Source organism: Oryzias latipes, chromosome 16 (assembly GCF_053564925.1).
Source record: "Oryzias latipes strain Hd-rR chromosome 16, Olatipes_Hd-rR_3.1".
NCBI lineage: Eukaryota > Metazoa > Chordata > Actinopteri > Beloniformes > Adrianichthyidae > Oryzias > Oryzias latipes.
In genome coordinates this window covers 13,310,165-13,332,598 of record NC_136252.1, presented here as the reverse complement: position 1 = coordinate 13,332,598, position 22,434 = coordinate 13,310,165, and the positions used below count along the sequence as shown (strand labels likewise).

General features: G+C 45.6%; 2 protein-coding genes and 1 long non-coding RNA gene across 4 annotated transcripts in view; 2 read left to right on the top strand and 1 right to left on the bottom strand.

Annotated features, from left to right (window-relative positions):
• Positions 1 to 797: 797 nt before the first annotated feature.
• LOC144984571 (uncharacterized) lies at positions 798 to 21,331 on the bottom strand. The gene is made up of 3 exons (XR_013648370.1): positions 21,196 to 21,331; positions 2,114 to 2,187; positions 798 to 922 (listed from the first exon to the last, which is right to left on the bottom strand). It is a non-coding gene; the product is annotated as an uncharacterized LOC144984571 (long non-coding RNA).
• On the top strand, positions 16,846 to 18,048 carry LOC144984569 (uncharacterized). Its single transcript, XM_078933481.1, has 2 exons — positions 16,846 to 17,520; positions 17,656 to 18,048. Exons 1-2 carry the CDS (start codon positions 16,974 to 16,976, stop codon positions 17,940 to 17,942), a joined length of 834 nt encoding a protein of 277 aa, XP_078789607.1. The 5' UTR covers positions 16,846 to 16,973; the 3' UTR covers positions 17,943 to 18,048.
• Positions 20,610 to 22,434, top strand: part of sntb1 (syntrophin, basic 1) — a 50,923-nt gene continuing 49,098 nt past the window's right edge. For both annotated transcript variants that reach the window (XM_023964055.2, XM_023964054.2), the window contains exon 1: positions 20,610 to 21,538. In XM_023964055.2, the coding sequence (XP_023819823.1) occupies positions 21,007 to 21,538 (532 nt within the window). In that variant the 5' untranslated portion in view covers positions 20,610 to 21,006. The remainder of the gene's footprint in view (positions 21,539 to 22,434) is intronic.

Sequence of the window (22,434 nt, the reverse complement as noted above, 5' to 3'; positions counted from 1 at the left end):
ATTATATTGAGTGTTGCACAGCCCTGTGATATTGCACTTGAGAATTAGCTTGTTGTCCATGGAGAGGGGGGGGGGGGGGGGGGGGGGCAGTGATCAACCGGAGTTCAGCAGTCTGACTGCTTCAGGGAAGAAACTGTTCCTCAGTCTGGTGGTCCTGCTCTTTAGGCTTCCAGTCTCCTGCCTGAGGGGAGCAGGGAGAACAGTGGGTGTGAGGGGTGAGTGGGGTCTTTCAGGATGTGGGAGACCCGTTTCCTGCATCTGGTCGTACAGATGTCAGTGGTGGTCGGCAGCCTGCAGCCCACAGTCCTCTATGCAGCTTTGGTCACTCGTTGCAGAGCTTTCCTCTCTGCCGCAGAGCAGCTGCCGTGCCACACCGTGATGCAGGAGGCCAGGACGCTCTCCACCACACACCTGTAGAAGGAGGTCAGGACTGAGATCCCAATCCCAGCACGCCTGAGCCTCCTCAGGAAATAGAGGCGCTGGTGTGCCTTTTTGACCAGGCAGGAGGTGTTGGTGCTCCAGGTAATGTCGCTGGAGATGTGCACGCCCAGATACCTGAAGCTGGAAACCACTTCCACCACGTCCCCTCCGATGTGAATGGGGGGGAGGGGGGCATCTGTCCTTCCTGAAATCCACGATCATCTCCTTGGTCTTCTTCCCGTTGATGCAGAGGTTGTTGTCTCTGCACCAGCTCTCCAGATGTCCAGATGTTCCACCTCCTGCCTGTAGTCGAACTCATCGTTGTTGGAGATGTGTCCAACCACAGCTGTGTCATCCGCAAACTTCACGATCAGACAGCCTGGGTGACTCGCTGTGCAGTCATGCGTGAGCAGGGTGAACAGGAGGGGGCTTTGCACACAGCCCTGGGGGAGCCCGTGCTGAGGGTGATCGGGGAGGAGGAGACGTTGCGACTGTGGTCTGTCTGTCAGGAAGTAGATCTTTTTGAGACTAAAACATGTCATGATTTAATTCAGTACTGAGCTACAATGAAGGTTCAAACTCTATAATAAGTAGACTGAAGGGTCTTCTAGATCAGTGTTTTTCAACCAGTGTGCCGCGGCACACTAGTGTGCCGTGGGAGATGGTCAAGTGTGCCGTGGGGAATTGCCCTCATTAACTGAAAAATTAAACATTTCCCATCTCCAGGATTTCAGCTCTCTGTTCATCCAAACAGGCCCTGATAAAACACTGAGGAGTTAGGAATATAAAAGATCGAAAAATACTTTTTCTTTGCGTTTATTTTATTTTATTAAAGACATTTTGATAAGAATGACGCTACCGCGATTCAGCTGCAACTCCGGCTGTATTTTGGAAAAGTCCCGCCCCTTTAACTGTCTCCACCAATCATTCTTGGGGAGCTTAATCACATGTCATCAGTCTGACCAATCAGAAGTGGTTAAAGTCTTCACTTCCTTGTCCTGATTTAGCTCGTAAAGTCGCTCAGTTCTAACATAAATACCAGCTAAAGCTCGTCTTTATCGGTGCAGCTTTCCACAGAATCCGGTATCAGACCGTGGAACAAGTGAACAAAACAAGGAAGCTCAGAGACGCGATCTCCGCCGGCCGTTTAATGCACTACATCTCCCATGATGCATTGGGTTGTGAGAGTGACAGCGCTCAAGGAGATCTGTTGTTAAACGTCTTGAAATCAACGAACACACATCGAACTGTTTTTACATCTTCTAACTTAACTTTTATTGCATCTTTTAGAAAAAAACAGCTGCAGTTTCAAGCTTTTTCTGCAACAATTTTCTAAAAAATGCATGTGAGATTGTGGAGGGACTGTAGATCAATACAGACTATGAGTTTCTCCTTTTTTTTTTTTTTTTTAAATTTTTGGATCCTGGTGTGCCGCGGGATTTTTTTTAAGGTTAAAGTGTGCCGTGGCTCAGAAAAGGTTGAAAAACACTGTTCTAGATTTTCGAGATTTCCATAAAGATCGTATGGAAATCCCATAATGGTCAGAATTCTTTCAGCTACAATGAACTTTTTACTATTTACAAAAAATGATATAATTTTACATCATGCTTCATAGGTTAATTGGTCACTCTAAATTGTCCATAGGTGTGAATGTGAGTGTGCATGGGTGTGTGATATGTGACAGACTGGCGACCTGTCCAGGGTGTCCCCTGCCTTCGCCCATAAGTGGCCGGGACAGGCTCCAGCAGCCCCGTGCCCACGCGTTCTCTTCAAAGAGAAAAAGATGAATGAATGAATGAATGAATGATATAATTTTAATAGGAAATCCCTGTGCATCTTTATTTGTTAAACTAAAATGAAAAAAGATTTTATCTTAATAATAATGATCATAGATCTTATTTTTTTTACTTTAAGTAAGATTTAATACATTGTGCATTCACTACTGAATCTGCAAATAAAAGCTTAGTTTCCTTTTGAATTTATTTTTTTATATTTTTAAGTTCATAAGTGAACAGCCCATCTCAAAGAAGATGTACAATGAGTTTAAACATGAAGGCTTCATGGATGAATACAGTGCTCCCTCTAGTGGTTCATTATCCCCACACTGAGTGACATTGGAAGTAAAAGAAATTGCATTAGTTTGAAAGTCCTTGATATCAGTGTTTAAACATCTGAGAAAAAAATCTTCTTATCTAATTTGGTTCAATGTTTTCTATTTTTTTTTAAATAGAAAACAAGTTGCTGCGTCGTTCAGATAGTTTTAAGGCAGAGTCTGCTGGAGTTTTCCTAGAAATGGTTTATTTTTAAACTCTTCTGGAAGGGCTAAACCAGGGGTGCCCACACTTTTTTGGCATGTGAGCTACTTTTGAGATGAAAATCTATCTATCTATCTATCTATCTATCTATCTATCTATCTATCTATCTATCTATCTATCTATCTATCTATCTATCTATCTATCTATCTATCTATCTATCTATCTATCTATCTATCTATCTATCTATCTATCTATCTATATATCTCTATATATATATATATATATATATGGCTGGAATAATATACAGGAACATGTGTGCAGAATATGGACTGGAAACCCCAAGGTCAAAATAGGAAACGCCTCCAAAGGTGGTAGAGAATGAGAGGCAAAAGATCCTGTGGGACTTCCAGATCCAGACTGATAGGATGGTAATGGCAAACCAACCAGACATTGTAGTGGTGGATAAAGAACAGAGGAAAGCCGTTGTGGTGGATGTGGCAGTGCCAAGCGATGGGAACATCAAGAAGAAGGAACATGAGAAACTGGAGAAATACCAGGGACTCAGAGAAGAACTGGAGAAAGCCTGGAAAGTGAAGGTGGCAGTGGTGCCTGTGGTAATTGGAGCACTCGGGGCAGTAACCCCCAAGCTGGAGGAGTGGCTACAACAGATACCTGGAAAGACCTCAGACCTCTCAGTCCAGAAAAGTATTTTGAGACTAAATAAACATAGAATTATGAATTATTAGTACATCAAATTTGTATGTACTGATAATTCAAAAACTGCATAGTTAGAGTTTAGAAATATATGAAAATATACAAAATATACAAAATTAATACTCGCCAGTTGCAAGCACTTTCTCCTCTTTGGTGAGTAAATGTTTGTGTCTCTTCTAAAATTCTTGTCACTTCTGCAGAAAAATATTTTCTCTTTTTGTTTAGTAAAATTCTGCTCAGCAGATGTTGATATTAAGTCAAATGCTGTAGAAAAACCATTTGATAAATCTCCCTTCTTAAAAAGCCCACTTTCAAAAGCCCTTTTAAGATCGCCTGATCTTTATTCAAAGCACCTGAATAAAGAACATGTTTTCCTTAAACTCTAATCCCCTTTTCACTCAGCAGCCTGCTTTTTTACCCAGTTTCAGTTCTCCTGACAGCCTTTTCCTCTCAGTGGCTGCTATAATAGCCTGTTTTGTGAAAGGGAGTGGCATTCCTTTGGGAAATCTCCAGTGTCTGGTTGTTTTTCCTGCATGTTTTGCCTCCAAGGATGCAAAACTAGTTAGTTAGTGTCAATTCAAAGCAAATGAACAGGTTTTATTTCGAGGCTCTGTCAACAGCAACAAAGGCAGAGTTACACATAAGCTGTTCAGAATCTAAATAAAACTTTTATTATCCTGAAAGAAAGCTTAGCTGTGTATGCTGCTCTAAAGAAAACAGAATGAAGGGAACCAATTACCAGTAAATAAAATTATAATTATTTTTATGAGAAAAAACAATCCAGGAGCATTTAGGCCCCCTAAACATCCCCTTGTCTTAAAGGGGTTGTCAAACAATCTTTTCGTCTTTGACTTTGATTATAACATGGTCTGGGTGAATTCTTGGGTGTGGATTAAAAAGTGATAGTTCACAGTGATAAAGTACACCTAAAAAAGAAGTTCCGGTCACATAGCTTAATTGTTCTATATCACTGCGCCGGCTTTAGCTTTATCATCTGGACAAAAACAAGCGGTAAGAGGTGAACTTCCTCTCTGAACTGATGCTTTATTTAACCTATTGTGATGACCAGCATAGATATCACTTTCCTTTGCCGCTGCAGTTGAGGTCGGTGCCAGCTAAGGCTAAGCAGCGTGCTGTTATGTTACCGAGACAACGTGCTGCACACCAAAGTACTAAAAACTCATTGAATATTATTTTCTTTTGTAAGTGGTATGGTATAAGCGAGATAATTGCTGACGAAGTGTGCATTATCAGAAATGAACGCACTTTGCGGAAGGCTTCCACGGTGTGCATTAATTTCTGATAATACACACTTTGTCAGCCATCAACCCTTACTCAGAGATAAATACCTGGTACAGGTAAAGTTTTCCAGATTACTTGAATTTCTTGCAAGATAGTCAGGTATAAATTAAAGTTGTGTACAAAGAAACAAGTGAACAAGAAACAATGGCAAATCCAATCAGATTTTCATTTCATAAAGTTCATCCCAATTTTGTTTTCAACATCAACAAAACACAAAAGGAACAATATAGTAAAATAAACCTACCATGTCCCAATCCAAATGGTATTTTCCAAATTTGACTTGATTGTCGATTTGTCTTATTTTGAAACAGTTTTTTATGGGTTTAGGTCAATTCAATTTTGCCTCATACAGATTTTAGGAATACAAATCGTTTCATCAATTAATTGATTATTCGTTACTCCCCAGATTCTAAAGTTTATGATCAGCAATTCTGAGTACCAGGTGACATGTGCCATGCTGGTTTAAAGACAAGAAAACACTAACATTTAAATAAAAACATTAATAGTCTAGTTTAAAATAAAATCATAATCATTTGGTTTGACTCAATAAAACAGTATTTAACTGTAAAATAAATAAAAGTATTTTCAAGGATTAAACAAATTTTTAAATTTTGCTAGAAAAGCTTGTGTTGTTGGGTGTGAAGGCTTTATTCTTCTCTCTATTTTATTTTTAAATAAATTGTCTTAATTGGGTGCAAAGATGCAAATTGTGTGTTATTATGTTTCTTTTGACTTGCTCAAATGTGCTCCTTTATTGCCCAGCTATGCTCACCACCCATGTTAATGTACATTAATTTATGTATACTAACTTTAAGGGTCAAAATAATCTAGCCACAGGGGTTGCAAGCCAGTAACTTCTGTGCCGGTCCCAAGCCCGGATAAATAGAGAGGGTTGCGTCAGGAAGGGCATCCGGCGTAAAAATTGCCAAAATAACCATGCGAATCATCCACAACACTTTAGACATACCGGATCGGTCGAGGCCCGGGTTAACAACGACCGCCACCGATGCTGTTAACCTACAGGGTGTCGGTGGAAATTTGACTACTGTTGGTGGAAGAAAGAGGGGAGGCAGAAGGGTCCGTGGCCAGAGAGAGAAGGGAAAAGGCAGGAACATAGGTTTGAGAATAGGGACTCTTAACGTTGGCACAATGACAGGGAAAGGCAGAGAGCTGGCTGACATGATGGAGAGAAGGAAGGTAGATGTACTGTGAGTGCAGGAGACAAGGTGGAAGGGCAGCAAGGCACGTAGTATTGGAGGAGGATACAAACTGTTCTATCATGGTGTTGATAGGAAGAGAAACGGGGTAGGAGTGATTCTGAAGGGGGAGTTTGTAAACAGTGTTCTAGAGGTGAAAAGAGTCTCAGACAGGATGATGAGCCTAAAGTTAGAAATTGAAGGGGTGATGGTGAATGTAGTCAGTGGGTATGCGCCACAGGTTGGCTGTGAGTTAGAAGTGAAGGAGAGATTCTGGAGTGAGTTGGATGAGGTCATAGAGCAGGGGTCGGGAACCTTTTTGGCCAAGAGAGCCATAAATGCCACATATTTTGAAATGTAATTTCGAAAGAGCCATACAATAATGTAGTGTCCCTTCCCCACACTGAGGCACGGAGACTTAACCTCTTTTAAAGTTCTTTATTCCGATTACTGCAGACCGCAACAAACGCCGTTCAATTAATTCAGCAACTCCTGAATCTCTCCCGCCGACACGAGAGCGCTTCTCCCAACTTTATATTCCCCTGCTCCCGCTGCAGCCCTCCCATTTCCCTTATTCGGCCCATAGCTGAACCCCATTGGTCCAAACTACCTAACAACAGGCTGAGCGACAGAACTGAGGGCCAATCAGATCTCTGCTTGACGCGTTCAATGAACTCCAGAACTTTTAACGCGGCCCAACAGCCATCCAACTCAGTCCGCGACAATTTGTTTAAAACTAAATATACAAATGAATGTGTGCATTTGATTTAATTTCAACATTTTTAAAGTACAATAAGTCTGTGGATTCTTTTTAATAACATTGTTATTCTGTTGCTAATAAATGATGAGTATTTCTCGTGGTAGTTTTGCTGATGGTCTAGTCTGGTTGATACGTGGTGAGTTTCTGCTTCGTTCAGGCGTTGAGACTTTAAACGTCATCGTAGGTCTGAATGTTCTGTAGATGTGACAAAGACTGATCACATGCAGACGGGGAGCCAAACACACACTCACACACTGCAGTGAGTGACGGGCAGCGGGTTTTACGTTTTTACAATCCCTGCGCGATTCACCTGCTGCCTGTCCCCACAACACCTCAGCCCCACCCTCTGCTTTCTCCCTCACACATCCCGTCCCCGCATCTGCGCGCTCTTTCTCAGAGACGGGAGCGCGCAGTTTTAGCCACGTCAATTCACAGGTTTCCAGCTGGTACAAACTCTGTGAAATAATAGATAATAGTAACTGATAGTGCTGGCGCAGATTTCTCTCTCTAAGCACTGCTACTACTGCGCGCCTCTGACATCGCATCGCGCCCGAGAAGGACTGGTCTAATGAAAAAAAAAAACTATAATTAAAGATTTGTCTGCGAGCCACATGTGACCATCAAAAGAGCCATATATGGCTCGCGAGCCATAGGTTCCCGACCCCTGTCATAGAGAGTTTTCCCAGAGGAGAGAGAGTTGTTATTGGAGCAGACTTTAATGGGCATGTTGGTGAGGGCAACAGAGGTGATGAGGAGGTGATGGGCAGGTTTGGTGTGAAGGAAAGGAATCTGGAGGGACAGATGGTGGTGGACTTTGCGAAGAGGATGGAAATGGCTGTAGTCAACACTTACTTCCAGAAGAAAGAGGAACATAGAGTGACATACAGAAGTGGAGGTAGGAGTACTCAGGTGGACTACATCCTATGTAGACGAGGTCATTTGAGAGAGGTTAATGACTGCAAAGTGGTGGTAGGAGAGAGTGTAGCCAGACAGCACTGCATGGTGGTGTGTAAGATGACTCTGGAGGTCAGGAAGAAGAAGAGAGGGAAAACAGAAAAGAAGACCAAGTGGTGGAAGCTACAGAATGAAGAAACTTGTGAGGAATTTAGGCAGAAGTTGAGACAGGTCCTGGGTGGTCAGGATGAGCTTCCAGATGACTGGGAAACTACAGCAGAGATTATCAGGGAAACAGATAGGAAGGTGCTAGGTGTGTCATCTGGAAAGAGGAAAGACGGTAAAGAGACTTGGTGGTGGAATGAGGAAGTACAGGAATGCGTCCAGAGGAAGAGGTTGGCTAAAAGGAAGTGGGATGTAGAAAGGACTGAGGAAGGTAGACAGGAGTACAAGGAAGCGCAGCGTAGAGTGAAGAGAGAGGTGGCAAAGGCCAAACAGAAAGCTTACAATGAGCTATATGACAGGTTAGACACAAAGGAAGGAGAGAAGGACTTGTACAGGCTAGCCAGACAGAGAGACAGAGATGGGAAGGACGTGCAACAGATAAGGGTGATTAAGGACAGAGATGGAAAGGTGCTAACAACCCAAGAGAGTGTACAGAAAAGATGGAAGGAGTATTTTGAGGAGCTGATGAACGAGGAAAATGACATGGAAAGAAGGGAGGAAGATGTGGTTGTTGTGGAGCAGGAAGTAGCAGAGATTGGAAAGGATGAGGTTAGGAAGGCTCTGAAAAGGATGAAGAGCGGAAAGGCCGTTGGTCCTGATGACCTACCTGTGGAGGTATGGAAGTGCCTAGGAGAGACAGCAGTGGAATTTCTAACGAGGTTGTTCAATAGGATTTTAGAGAGTGAGAAGATGCCTGAGGAATGGAGGAGAAGCGTTCTGGTTCCGATCTTTAAGAACAAGGGTGACACGCAGAACTGCAGCAACTATAGAGGAATAAAGTTGATGAGCCACACAATGAAGCTGTGGGAAAGAGTAGTGGAAGCCAGGCTTAGGAAGAAGGTGGAGATCTGTGAGCAGCAGTATGGTTTCATGCCCCGTAAGAGCACCACTGATGCCATTTTTGCTTTGAGAATGTTGATGGAAAAGTACAGAGAAGGTCAGAAGGAGCTGCATTGTGTGTTCGTAGATTTAGAGAAGGCTTATGACAGGGTGCCGAGGGAGGAGCTGTGGTACTGTATGAGGTCGTCTGGAGTGGCAGAGAAGTATGTCAGAGTAGTTCAGGACATGTATGAGAGAAGTATGACGGTGGTGAGATGTGCTGTAGGTCAGACAGAGGAGTTCAAGGTGGAGGTGGGACCACACCAAGGATCAGCTTTGAGTCCTTTTTTGTTTGCTATGCTGATGGACAGGCTGACAGACGAGGTAAGACAGGAATCTCCCTGGACAATGATGTTTGCGGATGACATTGTAATTTGCAGTGAGAGTAGAGAGCAGGTGGAGGAACAGCTAGAGAGGTGGAGGTTTGCCCTGGAAAGAAGAGGTATGAAGGTCAGTCGTAGTAAGACAGAATACATGTGTCTGAACGAGAGGGATCAAGGTAGAAGCGTTAGGTTACAGGGGACTGAGGTGGAGAAGGTGCAGGAGTTTAAGTACTTGGGGTCAACAGTTCAGTGTGATGGGGAGTGTGGAAAAGAGGTGAAGAGGCGAGTGCAGGCAGGTTGGAGCGGTTGGAGGAAAGTGTCAGGAGTGTTGTGTGACAGAAGAGTGTCAGCAAGACTCAAAGGAAAGGTGTACAAGACAGTGGTGAGACCAGCTCTGCTCTATGGGTTAGAGACGGTAGCAGTGAGACAGAGACAAGAGGCTGAGATGGAGGTAGCAGAGATGAAGATGTTGAGGTTCTCCTTAGGAGTGACCAGGTTAGACAGGATAAGGAACGAGTACATCAGAGGGACGGCTCATGTTGCCTGTGTTAGCGACAAAGTCAGAGAAGCCAGACTGAGATGGTTTGGACATGTTCAGAGGAGGGATAGTGGATATATTGGTAGAAGGATGTTGGAGATGGAGCTGCCTGGCCGGAGGGCAAGAGGACGGCCAAAGAGGAGGTATATGGATGTCTTAACAGAGGACATGAAGTTGGCTAACGTTAGGGTAGAAGATGTTTATGATAGAGTGAGGTGGAAAAGGATGATTCGCTGTGGCGACCCCTGATGGGAAAAGCCGAAAGAGAAAGAAGAGAAGAACTTTAAGGGTCAAAATAAAAAACATTACGAATTTATGGTAATTAGCTTAAAGAAGACCCTCTCCGATAAAAATTGTGTTTCTGGTGTTTTTAACATTTTCTTGTGTCATTTTTCTCACAATGGGGGGCACATATATATATATATATATATATATATATATATATATATATATATATATATATATATATATATATATATATATATATATATATATATATATATATATATATATATATATATATATATGTAGAACAATATTAAGCTCTAAATTTAATTTCAGATTATTTCTTTATTCAAATCGTTGTGAATCAGGAGCAGCAGGTAAAAAAGCTGTTTGTGGATTTTCATGTTTGTAGTTGCGACATAGAAGCTAGTCGGCAAGCAACAAGCTCCCATCTCTGATCCATTCTGATGCATCCTCTTAAAGATGACTACATTCATGTGCGTCTTTGTTTGCCTCCTCTGATCTGGCGTCTGGCTCAAAACTGTACGGCTGGATAGCTCTGATATTGTTCCCCATTGTAGTCGCACCTGTAATGTTAAAAAGTGGTTGTGAAAGCCGGTAATCTTTTTTTTTTTTTTTTTTACTTGTCCTGTCCAACAGCTAGGCAGGCAGATGAGAGCTGAGGGCCTCTTGTGTTGGACATATTTTACTTTAACAAGAGGGGTTATTAATCTTCAGACAAACCAAAGGTGTGACTGAACAAACCCCTTTTGTAATTGAGGCCAAACTTTATTAATTTCAACCATGATTGAAAATCTTTGGTGTTGGACCGGACGGAAAAGGAAAGAAGGGAAGAAGAGGGAGGGATGTCAGGAGGGGGGGGGGGGGGGGGGTGATAGTGAGAGGGGGGGTAAGACCATGAAGCAGCATAGAGCAGACAGGTTTACTGGTTGTTTATCGTTACGGTACAGTTCAAATGTAGTACAAAAAGGGCGGGGCCTGTTCACACACACTCAAATATTATCAACACACCTGCTAGCTGCAAGAAATGTTCACATGTCAACATGTCGCAAAACAGATAGTGTTCACACACGCATACTAATGCCTTTAAACCAACTTGTGTGAAATCTTTCATTCATTCAATCATGCAAACTATAAGTGCATAGGTGAGCTAACACCTGTGCTCAGGTGAGTGTTTATGTTCTTCTAAAATGGATGGTGGAATGTGAAAAGAAGGAGGAGGAGCGCCCAGCCACCCCCACACCCAGACCCCCGCCGCAGCAGCAGCGGCAGCCGGAATTCCCCCAACGCCACACGGGAACAGGCAGGGAACAACCGCCCCCCGGGCGACCAAGACCGCCACCTAGGCCAGGGCCAGCAGGACCGCCGCGAGGCCCCCAGAGCCAGAGAGCAGGGAGGCGCGGAGGGAAAGAGAGCGCCGCCCCAGCCCAGCCAGGAAAGCAGCCCCCCCGCCGCGCCGGAAGAGCCCAACGCAGGGCCCCACCGGAGAAGGACGCCCACAGCCCCAGACGAGCACCCCACCACCACCCAGGAGTTCCGGGCATCCCCCCGCCCTAACCCCAGGTACGAGCCAGGACCCCCCAAGGGAGACCCGCTCCGCACTCCAGGCAGCCACCCACCCGGCCCACGGTTGGTCCAGGGAGGAGCAAGGCAGGGGCCCGCCGCCCCCGCCCAGGAGGGGGGAAAAAAGGGTGGCCCACAAGGGTGGCCCACAAGGGGTGTTATAAATATGGCCCGACCAGGCTCGGCCATGTTGGAAGTTTGGCGGGGCCCAGCGCTCAGGGGCAAGGACCAGGACCCACCCCCCCGGGACACGAACACCCCTGGCTCAGGTGTAATATGAACCCCCCCACCGTGCGGAGAGAGCACCGTGCGGAGAAAGCCGGTAATCTTGTGGGAGAGTGTGTTAACAAACAGGTGAAGGGAGGAGGGGGCGGAGTTGCTCTGCGCCAACAGTCCCGCCCAAAAGTAAAAGACGAATTTCTAGGGAACTCCTCCCTCTGCAGAAACTATGTCCTAGAATGAAAAACAGTTTTTTTTGGCTAAAAATTGCATACATAAAAGTACAATGGGAACACTTTCCAAAAGAGTGGGGCTTTAAAGAAAAAAAGAATAAAATTTCCTGCGATATCTTTTTTGTTATCTCAAAATATTCTCCAGCATTTCATTCACTGAGGTCAGTCATAACATCAACATTTCACAGTTTTTATTGACGGGTTTATGATTTCAGTAGAATTGGCGCAAATATAGTTTTTCTTATTTATTTTTTTAGGCTACTTCAACAAATGCTTTGCTCTTTTTTTCACACCAGCATTAGACATCAGTGATACTTCTGGGTTGTATTCCAAGATGCTATCTTGTCTCTTGTGTCCTCTGTTGAGAGCTCTTCTCTGTTGTTTACAACCACTAACCTGTCAAAAACCCTGAAGCTCTACCACTTTCTATGCACTCAGAAAAAAATTCAGACAAATTAAGCAGAAATGGAACCATTATATAAGAGCATATGTATGTTGGTTCGAGAGAGAGAGAGAGAGAGAGAGCGAGAGAGAGAGCGAGCAAGCAAGCAGTCTGAGCTGCAGTGAAGGTAACGGCCTCCCCCAAATAGGTTGTATTCTTTGGTTTTAGGAACAATAAAACCCAATTTTTTGTAGTCCACCGGCTTGGTCATCTTATTTCGGACTGATTCATTCACCGCAAAAAGAACCCCGTCACACCCGGCCAGTCGTGGGTGAGGGCAGGGCCGTCTAGTGACCCTAGACTGGTGACCCTGGACAGGTCATTAGTCTGTCGCAGGGCCACAATCACACACACCCACACATACACACTCACATTCATACCTTCGGACAGTTTAGAGTAACCAATTAACCTATGAAGCACGTTTTTGGATGGAAGCACAGGGAGAACATGCAAACGCCACACTGAAAGGTCCCTAGTCGGCGATTCTCTTTCAGGTCCAGAACTTTTTTTTTTTTTTTTCCTTTTTCATCTGTGCCACCCGATTACCTCAATTTTTCAATTTGCTAACAGGCACCAAGACTTCATCTCAAGGAAAGATCATTGTACTCAGTCCCAACTTGGACGAATATCTCTTCAGTGAAATCTGCAGTTCTCTGTTTGATCATGACTCCCAGTTTCAACTCTGAAAACTCAGTGTATTTGAAAAATAAATGTTTAAACACTTGCCTGGAGGAGAAGTAAAAAACAGGCTGAAATATCTATATGAGGACATGAGTGGGGTGGAAGAGATGGAAGATGGTAGGAAAGCAGAGGAAGCAATATATTAATGATAAATATTCCAGAGCATCATAGACGATACTTTAATTGACAATGACATGGTGCCTCTGTCGGCCTCCTCCCCCTCTCCTCTCCGCTTGGCTGCTGATTCTCTACACCTGCGACCACTTACCTCATCACCTCATCCGCCTTCATAAGGAGCCACAGGATCATCAGTCTTCGCCAGTCCGTTGCCCCTGATGGTGCATAGTTGGTCCTCAAGTCAAGCTACTGTTCGTTTTCGCTACGTCAAGCCTATGACTAAACCTGTCTCTCTCTCTACTCACCCTCAGGAATCCAGTACCACGAGTGGTCGCTCGAATCAGTTCCCAGCCGTTCTCATCAGTCTGTCCTCTCCTGCGGTCCCACCACGAGCCTCTGCCTCATCAAGTGTCTCCACCTTCGTCAACATCGGCCTACGGAGAAATCCACCAGTGACGCCACTAACTTCTGTCTTTCAGTTCGGAACCGACATCTGGACCTGCTCACGTTCTGCTCTCTGCTCCTCGTATTAAAACTCTTACCCGCCAACGTTCGCCTCCCGCTGTGTTTCTTCTGGGTTCCAGCATCTGGGTTCGAAAAGTGTTCTGTAGCCATGACAGAACGGACTGGCCATAATCCCAACCCAGCTGACCCAGAAGGACTCAGATTAGCCGTTTCCCAACAAGGCATTATGCTGGGACGTCAAGCGGACGCTCTGTCGCAAATGGCGGCTGCCCAGCAGGATCTCTTTCATCGCCTAGATGGTATGACCCAGACCTTACATGAACTAACCAGCCAGTTTTCCCAGGTTTCGCCTGCCACAGTCCATACTCCTGTCGTCCCAGCTCCTTCCGCTTCCGGAGTGCCGGCCGCAACCGAAAACATCCGACTCCAACCGGAACCTTTCTTCGGGGAGGTGGAAGCCTGCGGAGGATTTTTGCTGCAGTGCCAGTTAATATGTCAACAAGCTCCCCGATTCTACCAGTCCGACCACAGTAAGATCACCCTTGTCATTAATTCTCTACGAAGTAAAGCTCTCCAGTGGGCCCAAGCTTTTCTCTCTGCCAATCCCATCTCTCACCTGTCTTACGAGCGATTCCTCGGCGAATTCCGCCTGATATTCGACCAACCTCGTAAACAGGAAGAGGCTACCCGGCGGCTGCTCGCACTCAAACAGCGGAACCGTGCTGTTAGCGATCACGTCATCGATTTCCGCATTCTAGCGGTTGAAGCTGGCTGGCCCGATCTGGCCCTCAAAGGCGTTTTTTACCAGTCCTTGAATGAACAAATTAAAGACCACCTTTGTTCTCAACCGGAAGCACGATCCTTTGAGGAGTTAGTGTCCGCCGCTCTCCGGTCGGACGTTAGGATACGTGAGCGCCAAAAAGAACGAGGTCATCCGGCTCCACGTCCCCCGACTAAGTCCATCCACGCTCCACCGATCGATCCAGGCCTGTATGCTGCTGAGCGTCCTGTCCCCTCCAAGACTATGGAGGAACCCATGCAGATCGGCCACTCAAGGCTGTCAGAAGAGGAACGGCGCAAAAGACGCGAAGCTGGAGCCTGTTTTTACTGCGGGGCTAAAGGCCATCTAGTCTCAGGATGTCCAGTTCGTTTAAACTTCCCAGCCCCTCGCTAGACGACAGGCCGCGAGGGGAGTTATCTGCCACAGATTCTGGTAAAGAATTCATGTATTTACCTGTCAAGTTATGCCTCGATCGCCAAGTTCATGAACTCAGGGCCCTCGTAGATTCTGGGGCGGAACAGAGCTTAATTGACTTTCGTGTAGTTAACCACTTGTCTATCCCCACAGAGCCCCTAGAAAACCCCATTGAAGCCTCGGGCCTTGGGGGACAACACCTGTCCCGTATTACCCATCGCACCAAGCCCATTCTCCTCGTCACGTCAGGTAACCATAGGGAATCAGTTCAGTTTTACATCACCCAGTCCGCCCATACCCCCATAGTGTTAGGGTTCACCTGGCTCAGATTACATAATCCCCAATTTAACTGGGCTCAGGGATCTGTCACTCAGTGGAGTCCTTATTGCCTTGCAAACTGTTTACTGTCCGCTGTTCCCCGTGTTCCCCCCACAGATACCGAGAGTCCCGCCTCAGTAGATCTGGTTTCCATTCCATCTTGTTATCACGACTTAAAAGCAGTTTTCAGCAAATCTAAGGCTAGCGCTCTTCCCCCGCATAGACCTTACGATTGCGCCATTACTCTCCTTCCTGGCGCTCCTTTACCTAAGGGGCGGCTGTTCAACCTGTCCGGTCCCGAAAGAAGCGCCATGGAACAGTACATCCAGGAAGCGCTCTCGTTAGGTCACATACGACCCTCTTCCTCCCCTGTGGGGGCTGGTTTTTTCTTCGTGGCTAAGAAAGATAAGACACTCAGGCCCTGCATCGACTACCGCGAACTAAATCAGATCACCGTCAAAGATAAATATTCCTTGCCTTTAATCACGTCTGTTTTTGACTCTCTTCAACAAGCCCGTATCTTCACGAAATTAGACCTCCGCAATGCGTACCATCTGGTTCGTATCAAGGAAGGCGACGAATGGAAGACTGCATTTAAAACCCCCTTAGGGCACTATGAATATTTGGTCATGCCCTTTGGCCTCACCAACGCCCCTGCAGTCTTCCAGCGGTTGGTCAACGACGTTCTCCGTGACTTCCTTAATCGCTTCATTTTCGTCTACCTTGATGACATTCTCATCTATTCCCATGATCAGGCCCAGCATGAACATCACGTACGTCTCGTGCTTGAGAGGCTTTTGGAAAATCAACTCTATGTACAATTCGAGAAATGCGAATTTCATGTTCCAACCGTTCAGTTTCTCGGCTACGTCATCGAGGCAGGTTGCATCCGACCTGACCCCTCTAAGATAGAGGCCGTCGCCAACTGGGCACCTCCAGACACACGGAAAAAACTTCAGCAGTTCTTAGGCTTCGCCAACTTTTATAGGCGATTTATCAGGAATTACAGCAGCATCGCTTCTCCTCTCACACGCCTTACTTCCACTACTCATCCCTTTGCCTGGTCTTCTGAAGCCCAACAAGCCTTCGACAAACTGAAGGACCTTTTCGTATCCGCACCCATCCTCATCCAACCTGACCCATCTCGTCAATTCATTGTCGAGGTGGACGCTTCTGATACCGGTGTGGGTGCCGTCCTCTCCCAAAAAGAGGCCTCAACTGACAAATTAAAACCTTGTGCTTATTTTTCACGAAAACTATCACCAGCAGAAAGAAACTATGATGTCGGCAACCGGGAACTACTTGCCATCAAGCTGGCATTGGAGGAATGGCGTCACTGGTTGGAGGGAGCAGAACAGCCATTCATCGTGTGGACAGACCACAAGAACCTGGCCTATCTCCGCTCAGCCAAACGACTCAACTCCAGGCAAGCTCGTTGGTGTCTTTTTTTTGACCGCTTCAATTTTGTGATCACCTACAGACCCGGATCCCGAAATATCAAGCCTGACGCCCTGTCCCGAAAATACAGTCCATCAGAACGCGCCCCGGCCACCATCCTTCCTTCCACCTGCGTCATCGGAACCCTCACGTGGGACATCGAGAACAAGGTACTCCAAGCCCTGAGAGACAATGATGACCTCCCTCCTGTCCCCAGGGGTACCTTGTTCGTCCCTGCTGATCTCCGGTCCGAGGTCATCACCTGGGGGCATACTTCCCGCTTGGCTTGCCATGGGGGGGTTCACCGGACTCTGAACCTCATCCGCAAAAGGTTCCATTGGCCTGCCATGGAAAAGGACGTGCGGGAGTATGTCGCTGCCTGCTCCACGTGCGCCCGCTCAAAATCCTCATCCTCAGCTCCGGCAGGTCTGCTTCATCCTCTCCCCACTCCCAATCGACCCTGGTCCCATCTTGCCATTGATTTCGTCACCGGTCTCCCCCCGTCACACGGTAACACTACTGTCCTCACTGTTATTGATCGTTTTTCGAAAATGGCTCACTTCATTCCCCTTCCTCAACTCCCCACGGCCACTGAAACTGCTGACCTGATGGTCAAACACGTTTTTCGCCACCATGGCATCCCTATGGACATTGTCTCCGACCGTGGCCCTCAATTCACGTCACAAGTGTGGAAGGCTTTCTGCTCGGCCTTGGGGGCCACGGTCAGTCTCTCGTCTGGTTATCATCCCCAGTCAAATGGCCAAGCGGAGAGAGCGAACCAGGAGCTGGAGGCAGCTCTCCGCTGTCTGGCGGCACAGAATGAAAAGGACTGGTCCACCTTCCTGGTATGGATAGAGTACGCCCATAACACTCATCCTTCATCTGCCACCGGGATCTCTCCTTTTGAGGCCGCCCTAGGGTACTCACCACCTCTGTTTCCATCCCAGGAGTTGGATCTGGCAGTGCCTTCCGTCCAACATCACCTCCAGCGTTGTCAACGCGTCTGGACTCAGACGAAGGCCGCTCTCCTCCGCACCAAGGAGAGCAACTGCCGGATCGCCAACCGTCGCAGGGTGGTGGGACCCGACTATCAACCAGGTCAGAGGGTTTGGCTCTCTACTCGCAATATCCCCATTCAGGCATCTTCCAAGAAACTGGCTCCCCGATTCATCGGTCCTTACGTCATAGACAAGCTCATCAACCCTACCTGTGTCCGTCTTCGTTTGCCCAAAGCCCTGAAGGTCCACCCGTCGTTTCACATCTCCCAGATCAAGCCAGTCCAGGACAGTCCTCTGTGCCCGCCGTCCACTTCCCCACCGCCCGCCCGGGTCGTCGACGGCGCTCCGGCCTATGACGTCAGCCGGATTTTGGACGTCCGTCGGAGGGGTCGTGGATTCCAGTTCCTGGTCGACTGGGTGGGCTACGGTCCGGAGGAGCGCTCATGGATTCCCCGCTCGTTTATTTTGGACCCCTCTCTCATTGAGGATTTCTACCGTGCCCACCCTGATCGCCGCCCTTGACCGCCTGGAGGCGGTTGTTGAGGGGGGGGTACTGACATGGTGCCTCTGTCGGCCTCCTCCCCCTCTCCTCTCCGCTTGGCTGCTGATTCTCTACACCTGCGACCACTTACCTCATCACCTCATCCGCCTTCATAAGGAGCCACAGGATCATCAGTCTTCGCCAGTCCGTTGCCCCTGATGGTGCATAGTTGGTCCTCAAGTCAAGCTACTGTTCGTTTTCGCTACGTCAAGCCTATGACTAAACCTGTCTCTCTCTCTACTCACCCTCAGGAATCCAGTACCACGAGTGGTCGCTCGAATCAGTTCCCAGCCGTTCTCATCAGTCTGTCCTCTCCTGCGGTCCCACCACGAGCCTCTGCCTCATCAAGTGTCTCCACCTTCGTCAACATCGGCCTACGGAGAAATCCACCAGTGACGCCACTAACTTCTGTCTTTCAGTTCGGAACCGACATCTGGACCTGCTCACGTTCTGCTCTCTGCTCCTCGTATTAAAACTCTTACCCGCCAACGTTCGCCTCCCGCTGTGTTTCTTCTGGGTTCCAGCATCTGGGTTCGAAAAGTGTTCTGTAGCCATGACAGACAAGCTTCAACCTCCAGCTTACACAATAAAATACTCTCTGCTTGCTAAACTGTACCTGCAGATTTTTGTCCTAGTTCAAAATCCTTTAATAATAAAATTTTAAAATGAAAAAAATGTTGTTTTTTTGTTTGAAATTATCTAACGCTAAAATGAAATCCCTAAGCAAACTGGTTTGTTTGCTCCTCCTAAGGTGCAAATGTATTTGTTTCTTTATAATATTTTAGAACCCTCTAACAAATGCTGCTTTTAAATTGTACATAAATATTTGAAAAGAAAACACCGAATTTTTTTTTGGGCTTTTGTTTTACAAAAACAAAAAGCAAGAACACTTTGGGTTATGAAATATTGAATTGAAAATTTGACAGCAAACTTAAAGATGTATGGAATAAAAGTATGTCATATTAAAACCAATAGCTAACTTGATGATTATAGCAGGATGCATAAACAACTTTTAATTAATATCATATTTCATAATGCTGAAATTTCTTTGTTTTGAGAGTCATTAGAGAAGAATGTGCATTTCATCCACTGGCTAATTTCCACATAAAAGTATAGATCAATTAAAGTCTAACACCTCATTAAACCAAATATTTTTGTTTCTAAAAAAAGTTGTTCAATGCACTCTGTGCAGTTCAGCAGGAATTATTTCATGTCACAAAGACTCCCATCCTGATTCAATGCACACTATATAAACAGTATGAAAAACAGTCCTTATCTTTATAGCAGGTCCTTAAACATAATGCAGAAAAAAGTTTCATTTTAAGGGAAATGTGCAGGTGATGTTGGCCCTACATTCCTGACCAGAACCACCGACTCACTCGAACATGAAAATGTTCCTTTGCTTTGAATATTTGCCTTATGTACTCTAGTCTACAAAATACAGAAATGTGTTTTTTAATGGGATACTTTCTAAATCTAAGCAAGCATAAAACATGTCAAATAAAGTTTAAAAAAAGAGAGGCTGGATCCTGCAGACTAACAACACAGTTAGCGTGACTGCTATGACTCCAACAGGAGAAAGAGAAACGTAAGAGAACTGTTGTTCACTGACTCCATTATAAGCATTGTTGGGTCCGTCTCTTTGACTTAATTGCTACTTTTAGATGGAAGGAAACACTTTATTTTTCAAAATAAAATGTTTATGTGTAAAATACTGTGTTATTTAATCCTGCAAGACAAGAGATTGACATTTGCAAATAAATATTAAAAGGAAGACTCCTTTCAATCATGGACAACCCAGAGCATCCTCTCCACCCTGTTCTGGACAAACAGCGGAGCTCCTTCTCTAGGAGGCTCAGACAGCTCCGCTCCAAAACTGCCCGGTACCAGAAATCGTTCATACCCAATGCAATAACCCTGTACAACAAGTCACAATGCAAAAGATAACCTTTGCACAGTTTTTATTAGCTATTTATTTATTTATTTTTTCTATTTTGCACATTTCTTTTGCACATCTTTTTACCTGCACTGTTCTGTAAATAGCTTTTTAAATTATACCACCTTGTTTGCATTTATGCTACATTTTCTTTGTTCTTGTTTTTTTAAATTATTCTTAGTCTTTTTTCCCCTCTGCTGTCAGTTGCTATGGTGACAAACAAATTTCCCACGTGTGGGATCAATGAAGTATTTCTGATTCTGATTCTGATAATCTTTGAATGAAAGCCATTTTTGTGAAGTGACCAGCAGGTGTCATTGAAACCTTGATGTAAAAAAAAAGTTTTCAGGAGTTTCTTAGATGAAACTTCAGTTTTGGGCTGACAACTTGACTATTTTTGGCTTTAAAAACCCACAGAAATGCCCTTTAATTTCAAAGTTTTTCTGGTAACTAATAAATACTGTAGTTTATGTTTAGAGAACCATATTTCCCCATAACATGGGAAATTCCTTTTTTTTTAGATGCTTCAACAAAAGTCAGTGCACTCATTCTTGGAAACATCTAAACTAGGGGGTTAGATTCATTCTTGTTTCCACATGTTTGATGTAAACCATTTATGACCATGAGGGCTCAAAATCAATTATAGTTAAAGAAATTTAAAGATCTGACAAAGTAAAAATGTGTGGGTTTTTTTTTTTTTGGTCCTGTGAAGTTCCTGAGTTCAAATGAAACAGAAGTCTGACGTAAAATAAGAATGTCATACATCTTTAAAGGAATACTTTGACTTGTTGTTCTCCCTGAAAGTCGAGTGAAGGACATGAACGTAATGCTTTTGCACTCACAGCTTCAGGCTCAGAGCCAGTCGCGCGCACTTGAGAGATGATGAACAATGTTTGCGGGAGCTGAACATGGGAAAACTCCTCCCCGCAAAGAGGATCTCCGGGCTGGCGGACTCAGAGAGGGATCTGTGAGGCTGCGCTGACAAATCCCACGGAAAACTTCACGGAGGACGAAGTCCAGCCTGATCTGGAGGAAGTCGGGGTGTCGGTGATTGGGTGAGAGCGCGCTGGGAACTTAATCACATGTGATTTTACAGAAATGCTGCAAAGATGGCGGTGGTAGCAACGGCCGGAGTTGCGAGCGCCGGCTCTGGGGCGCAGAAAAGTGGATTCGCGGAGGTTCTGGTGCGGGAGAGCTGGCACAAAGTTTTGGTCAACTTGAGCGTGGACGCGCTCACGCTGAGCTGCGAGGACGACGGCGCACAGGACAACTTCAACGGCGTCACAAATGGATCTTACCTTGATAACAGGAACGCCAACTCAAATAATGGCCCCCAGGCGGTGCGCACCGCGTTCACGGACCTCCCGGAGCGAGTGCCAGAAGCGATCGCCAACAAGAAGCGGTGCGTCAAGGTGACCAAGCAGGAAGTCGGGGGACTCGGGATCAGCATTAAAGGAGGGAAAGAGAACAAAATGCCTATTCTCATTAGTAAGATCTTCAAGGGGCTTGCAGCAGACCAGACTCAGTCTCTGTATGTCGGGGACGCCATCCTCACCGTGAACGGCATGAACCTGCGGGACGCGACCCACGACGAGGCTGTGCAGGCGCTAAAACGAGCGGGGAAGGAGGTGACTCTGGAAGGTAGGTCAGAAAGGAGGACAGGGAGTCCCAGGCTTTTTTTTAGATTTCCTTTACCTGCATGCACATTCCTAAATTAATGGCTATGCGGTTCCAAAAGTGCCTTAATCCTGTTTAAATGACCACTTGTTGAAAGCAGGGACGGACATAAGCATGGGCGGGGGGCGGGGGGGAAGTGCCCCACAAATGAGGTGACTGTCCCCCCAAAATTCAAAATCAACTACAAAGAAGATGGAAAAAAAGACAAAATACAAATAAACAACCCCCCTCCCCACACACACAAAATAAATAATTACAAATGTAAGAAGAAGAAAAAAAGATTCATGTCGCACAAGATGCATATTGCTACATTGCCCGGCCCGCACGTGTTTTAAGTACGATCAGTGCTACATTTTGATGTTGGTCGCACATTTTTTTAAGGGGTAATTGTAAAACAGGAATGATCACCAACTGGCACATAGAATATTTAAAGTTTGTGTACATTAAGCCACATAGGCTCAGCATTCAAAATAAATGCGAGCAAGAAAACAGTTCAGCACGGCCCTCACATGGTTTAGAAATTACGTGTGTATAGTCACTTCCAAAAATAAAAGACAAAAAAAACATGTAAGGATGGGCAGATGGACAGACAGACAAATAGACATAAAAAAAAAGATAAATGCTTCCTCAACCAGTGTTCTGCTTGTGCCTGTCCCAAGCCCGGTAAATGGAGTACGTAGTGTCAGGAAGAACATTCAACATAAATCTCAGGAAACATATAAAAGGAGAAGATAGATACATGGATAGATGAACTGATATGATGACAGCATAGTTTTCAAAGCTAACGAGGAAGCAACAAAATGTTGCAGTACCTCAAATGACCAGAGAGGCTTGTGCTTAGAGGGAGCAATTTCCCATTA

What these genes read in the sequence shown, in the direction of transcription:
- LOC144984569 (XM_078933481.1), top strand. Translation starts at nt 16,974, where the DNA reads ATGGCTCACTTCATTCCCCTTCCTCAACTCCCCACGGCCACTGAAACT. An exon ending in GGGACCCGACTATCAACCAG is followed by an intron (nt 17,521 to 17,655) that starts GTCAGAGGGTTT and finishes GTTTGCCCAAAG; the next exon opens with CCCTGAAGGTCCACCCGTCG.